This window comes from Callorhinchus milii, unplaced genomic scaffold (assembly GCF_018977255.1).
Source record: "Callorhinchus milii isolate IMCB2004 unplaced genomic scaffold, IMCB_Cmil_1.0 Scaffold8, whole genome shotgun sequence".
NCBI classification, from domain to species: Eukaryota; Metazoa; Chordata; class Chondrichthyes; order Chimaeriformes; family Callorhinchidae; genus Callorhinchus; species Callorhinchus milii.
Genome location: NW_024704749.1, coordinates 19,033,380 through 19,039,379, shown reverse-complemented (window position 1 = coordinate 19,039,379; position 6,000 = coordinate 19,033,380). Strand labels below are relative to the sequence as shown.

Genomic DNA, 6,000 nt, shown 5'->3' with positions numbered 1-6,000 from the left:
CGGCCCCGCAGGCGCCCCCGCTCCGCTCGCCCACCGCCGCCGTGCCCTCCGCACCAAGCACGGCCAGGCACAGCTGGGCGCACAGCACGCAGCAGCCACCAGCGGGAGCCCAGAGCCTCTGCAAAGACGCAGGACACAAACAAAAGTCCGATTACGAGGAGATAACAACCGGAACAATAAACGGCGATTTGTTAGAGCACCTTTCGCATCGGGAGCACGTCCCAAGGCGCTGAGATCTGAAATTCCACCCTGTCCCTGCCCTCCGTACCCTCCCGGTCCCCAAAATTAAGAGAACGCAGAATTGTGCAACATTCTTTGCCCACAAAAACACACAGTCAATTCACTTTACGGTATATTCTGCGAAGCCCTTTGAGACGTCTCGAAAACCTGATGAGGCGCTGTATCAAATGCAAGGATTATTATTATTATCATCATTTTATTCTTAATCAGTGACTTGCATTTATAGAGCGCCCTTCCACGGGGGCATCTTAACGTGGTGGATCTTGAAAGCCTTTTACCTCGATTTTTAAAGAGAAGACGACTGCTAAACTGGCTAAAGGGGAATTACGGGACTCGTTGGTTAGATTCAGAGTAAAGCTCCCTCTTACACTATCCGTCCACACTCCCAGGTCGGTGACAGCACACACCAATGTACATCACAGTAACTTGTGAGTAATTTACACTTACCCTCATTCTTGCACTGCAGAACGAGGCCAGTTATGTTCTGCCTGTGAATGACTGACTGACGGCCTCCCTGTCCTGCGTTAATCCCTCTTCCCGGACACACTGACAAGCAGCTGTCACTCACTGCGATCAGACAGCCATCTGTTCAATTCGAGAAGCGTTAACACTCCAGCAACGGAGAACGTAAACCTGTTCATTTCACAGCCTCATTGTTAGGATATCAAAAGAACATTAATCACCAGGTCCAGTGATGGGTGGGGTGGGGAGGGGGCTGGGCTCTGGTCGGGGTGGGGGGACAGGGTTGAGTACCAGGGCAGAGTGTGTGTGGGGGGGGGTGGGGGGTGCGGGGAGGCGTCTGTGTCGATAATCCCTGGGCAGAGATTACACACAGAGACACTCACTGTTTAATCTGCTCCCACAGCTAATTACCTTCTCCAGTGGCCTGAACCCCATCTGCCCCTCGCAACAGGCGGAGAGGGTCAGGGAGAGAACGGCTCAGCCTGTACAACATCCATTTCCAAATACAAAAGGTCCCAAAATTCCACCTGGTCCGAGCCTGCGGGACCATTTTAAGATTTCGAACACCGTCCAACTCTTAAGTCCAGTCTCAACCTGGAAGCCTTTTTCCGTAAAATATTCTTCGGACCAGACGTTAAACCAAGGTGTTGTTTTGTGTTGTTCGGTGGTATTCCTGGCAGTATTAAAGATCCCCCGGCACGATTTGAAACGAGAAAAGAGTTTCTCCCAGGATCCTGGCTGACATTCCCTCCCCAAATATAATCATTCACTAAAAGGCAAAAGGCAAAATACTGCAGATGCTGGAAATCTGGAATAAAAATCAGACTTGTCTGGGAACACTCAGCAGGTCAGGCAACATCTATGGAGAGAGGAAACTGAATTAACGTTTCAGGTCGATGACCTTTCATAGGAAACGTTAACTCAGCGACTTCTGTTTTTATTTCAAACCATCCACTTCATGGTTGTGTGTGGAGGAGCATTGCTGTGTGCAAATTAGTTGCCGCATTGCCCACAAAATCCGCCACTGCACTTTACAGTATATCCTGTGAGGAGCTATTCCAAATGTGAGGATTATTATGATTTTAATTATTATTTCCCACAATTCTGTCCTTAAATATTAAGACACAGGCTGATTTTAGGCTTCTTATCTGCCTCCTCCCTTATAATAATAATCCTTGCATTTGAAAGAGCGCCCGTCCACTATCCCTTGTATATCCGGACAAGAATGAGTCACAAATTGTTTATTATATAAAAGATTTATATTTGAGTTCAACATATTTTCTTGTGACTCCTCACATAATGTTCAATACTTTCACATGAAACCAAAACAAAATATCTTTTGTTATGAACGTGACTAATCATCGGGAGCAGAAAGGGATGCAATGGGTTGGCTCAATGCAGGGAATGCAAAAGGACATCCGGAGCAATGGAGCAGCAGAGAATGGCTCGATTCTTCTGAGACGCTACTCATGTGAAGAATGCTATACAAAACCGGTTTGCAGTTTTAATTTCACTCACTCTGGTGGTGGGGGAGTGGGGGGTGGGAGGTGTGGGGTATGTGTAGGGGTGGGGTTGATCCTTTGCGCCGATTAGATGCCACATTCGCCTCCAATAACAATGTGCTACCTAAGGAGGGAACTGTCAACAAGGTCAAAGAGGTACAGGTTTATAGGTGGGTTTCGGTCTTGTTCACATTAAGCTGTAAGAATTTGAGGCTCAGCCAGGCCTTCATGTCTGACAGAACATCAGAAGACTTGGAATCCAAATTAGAAGTGGAGAAGATTTGGGTGTCAGTTAACCCTGTGTGTGCAGATAATGTCGCCAAGTAGGGTTTGTGTGGGTGAGGAAGAGGAGAGAGGGCTGAGGGAGGCTAGAGGTCTGGTGGGGGTGTGGCGGGGGGGAGAGAGTACTGGAGGAGGCAAAGTGGAGACGATGGATCAGGTAGGACTGGAATTGGAAGAGTGTGGTCCTGGGGAGGTGGAATGACAAGAGGCGTTCTGATCTAGTCAACAGTGTCAGAAACAGCAGAAAAATGGGAGGACAAGGAGACAGAGGGAGCCCTGATCACACAGACAAATGGTCAACATGTGGTTTTGCGTAGATGAACTTCCACTATTGCTCATCACATTACCCAAGAAACAAAACACCTAAATATAGCTTGGCCTCAGCAAACGAATCCGCTCTCCAGATAGTCCTCAGCTCTCACAGCCAGGAGGGATGCTGGCAGCACTGCCAGCCCAGATAGGTTCATGTGCCCCAGGACCTCAGTCAGAACGCTCAAGGTCAGGTTATGGAGCAAGATCTCTTCTGCCTGCTCCATGCTGGCTGGCAGGACGGCAACGAGGGCAGGAGGCTGGGACCCCAGCAGCACTGAGTAACCCTGCTTTGCTGCACTCTCTGCTATCACAGCCACAGCGATACCCTGAGACCTGACCCCCACAGCCGAGCTGCTGTAAGGCAGCACCTTACTGGTGATATTGGGAGTCAGCCCATTGCCGCCACCCAGTAACAAGCCGACAATGTTCCTGGACAGACAGAGCATTGTATTCCAGGCGTCTCGCATTCCCACTCCGATCAGGGGGGCTCGCAGGGTATCCCCCTGGTCCCGGAGACGCCGATTCAGAGCACTTTCTAGCTCCGCCCAGAGAGAGTCAGACTGCGATGGGAACAACAGCTTCAGTCGGTTGAGTTTGTGACCAAACAGCCTCTGTTTGCTGGCGTTGGCGTGGCTCGAGCGGCTAATGGTGTTGTTGGTGCCGCTGGAAACCAGCAGGAAAGTGACGGAGAGGAAGACACAGGCCAGGACGCAGGCCAGCTTGAGGGAGGGCAGATAATCAGAGTCCTCGTGCCGCGGCGAGCCTGCGTCCGGGGAGGGGGGAGTAGGGACGGGGTCAGAGCCGCCCGCATCCAGCCCACGTCTGCAGGAGTTGCTCTCGGAGCTGAAGGAGCCGTCTGTCGCCTCTGCCGTCTGATTGCCTGGTAACTCTTGCCCTGTACCAAACATACGCCATCATTACAGTCAAAGCTGATACTCATATAGGTTTTGGGGGGGGGTTGCTGAATTGCCAGGGGTGGACTTTAACGATCTCATGACACGATTCAAAAAAAGAAGCGAGTTTCTTTCCTGGGGTTCTGGCCAACAAACCCCCAAATAAAATTGGTTATTAAAATTCACGGCTGTTTGCGCGACATTGCTGTGTGTATAATTGGCTACTGTGTTTACCCATAAAAATACGCAGCGATTAGGATTACCGGGCAGGGAGAAACGTTCGGCAAATTTCCTTACTCCACACACCTCTGTTTACTTAGCAGCATGCAGGAACCTGGTTATTTATCGGATCGCTTTTCTGGGGGTAATAATCCCTTCAGAAATAATAATAATTTGGTCACTCAATCCACCACTGTTTGTGGGTCACTGCTGTGTGCAATTGGCTGCCGGGTTTTGCCCACAAAATAGGCAGTCAATTCACTCTACAGTATATGCTGTGAAGCGCTTTGAAACGTCTCTTAGACATGATAAGGCGCTATATCAAATGCAAGGATTATTATTATTATTCCCATAAATCTCCTGTTAACCCTTAAACAAAAAAACAAAGCCCTGATGGGTAGGGTGGGTCAAACAGTGGGAAGTTTGCAAGACATCCCCGCAATGCGAAAGGCGCTTTATCAAATGTAAGATTATTATTTGCGGGGAGGGTGGGGGGAGCTTCAGAATTAAGACTAAATTTAACAGTTTGCCAGTGAAAACTCCTTGAAATGCCAACAAGAAAAAAGGAGAGTTAATCTGAACCCAGGTGGAATTTCTAATTTAGGAATCACCTTAAACATAAACGCCTTGAGAGGAAAGGGGTGTTTTATAGTCCTAAGTCAGTGAAGGACACAGTACTAACATTCCTGTATAGCAATTAGGAAATAGAGTACAATATTCCTGCCCTACATCCCACCAGCGACTCCCATCGCTTCAAGAACGTATCTCTCACCGAGACGAAATCCCAGGCATTTTGAAATGAGATTTACTTACTTGGGTTCTGTAAATCGAGAGCCATCTGAGCGTTGAGTGTTGCTGTCCAGTGCCTCACCTGCTATCAGGTAACCCGAGCTCACTCACTCACTCACTCACTCACACTTAAATGCATACTCTCAAACTTCCGCATCAGCAGTGCAACTGGCTCCACCACTTTTATTCCAACCACCATCCCACATCCAAGTGCCCTTTAGTAACCCCTTCCCTCCCCCTCCTTCCCTCCCTCTCCCCTTCCATCCCTCCCCTCTTCAATTCCCCCCCCCCTCCCTCACCCCTTCCAACCCCCACCCCACTCTCTCAACCACTTCCACCCCTCACTCCTTGCATCCCTCCTCCCTCAATCAACCTTTTCCCTCCCCACTTCTCCCCTTCAATCTCCCCCTCCCTCACCTCCATCCATCCCCCCACTCCCACACCTTCCGCGATCTCTTGAACCAGAGGTGGGTGGGAATGCTCGCTTCAAAACACATGGCATTAGGCAGGTTCATAAAGAATGGCCATTTAGATAAAGTGCTAAAGTAAAGTGCTAAGGTAAAGTCCATTTAGGTAAAGAACCTATGGAGGAAGAAAAGATGAGGAAAGTTAAGGGGGTAAAGATGATACTAATAACAATCCTTGCATGTGAAATAGCACCTTATCACATCACAGAGACGTCTCAAAGATCTTCACAGAATATATTGTAAAGTGAATTGATGGTATATTTCGTGGGCAAAACGTGGCAGCCAAACACACAACACACAACAGTGTCCCACAAACAGTCGTGGTATTCAGTGACCACATTTTTTTTCACATATAAGAGGGAATATTACCCCCGGAAAACGATCCGCCAATCGACTAGCAACTGGGATTTTACTTACAGGGGTGTGAAGTAAGGAAACTTGCCAAAGGTTTTGCCCCATCTGGGAATCAAACCTCTCGATTGCGAGGCGAGTGCTCTAACCACTACACTACAGGACTCCATGGTGCTAAGAATGGTAAACATTTCAGATGCATGAGGCTGGATGTTAGAGATGGTGGGGTATTCCAGAGTTTGCAACCTTTGCCTTTTAGAAAACTTATAGGAACAAATTGTTCAGACCCCTATCCAAAGGACGATGTGTTTGGGGTCCCTTGGGTCAGAGATACAGTATATAGAGTATATCGATATATATATATACTTAGGCCAAGGGAGATATCTTTCCACCATCCTGGCAATCAAATTCATATATCGTGTCCCCAACTTTTCAATATAAAGTTTGGGACATGACCTGTGCAAGCGAGTGCTAGGTTGATGG

General features: G+C 48.4%; 1 protein-coding gene across 1 annotated transcript; it reads right to left on the bottom strand.

Annotated features, from left to right (window-relative positions):
* Positions 1 to 1,998: 1,998 nt before the first annotated feature.
* LOC103182973 lies at positions 1,999 to 4,834 on the bottom strand. Its single transcript, XM_007900176.1, has 2 exons — positions 4,724 to 4,834; positions 1,999 to 3,693 (listed from the first exon to the last, which is right to left on the bottom strand). The coding sequence occupies exons 1-2, from the start codon at positions 4,746 to 4,748 to the stop codon at positions 2,867 to 2,869; spliced, it is 852 nt and encodes a 283-aa protein (XP_007898367.1). The 5' UTR covers positions 4,749 to 4,834; the 3' UTR covers positions 1,999 to 2,866.
* Between the last annotated feature and the right edge of the window lie 1,166 nt (positions 4,835 to 6,000).

What these genes read in the sequence shown, in the direction of transcription:
- LOC103182973 (XM_007900176.1), bottom strand. Translation starts at nt 4,748, where the DNA reads ATGGCTCTCGATTTACAGAACCCAA. An exon ending in TCTCGATTTACAGAACCCAA is followed by an intron (nt 3,694 to 4,723) that starts GTAAGTAAATCT and finishes TGTTTGGTACAG; the next exon opens with GGCAAGAGTTACCAGGCAAT.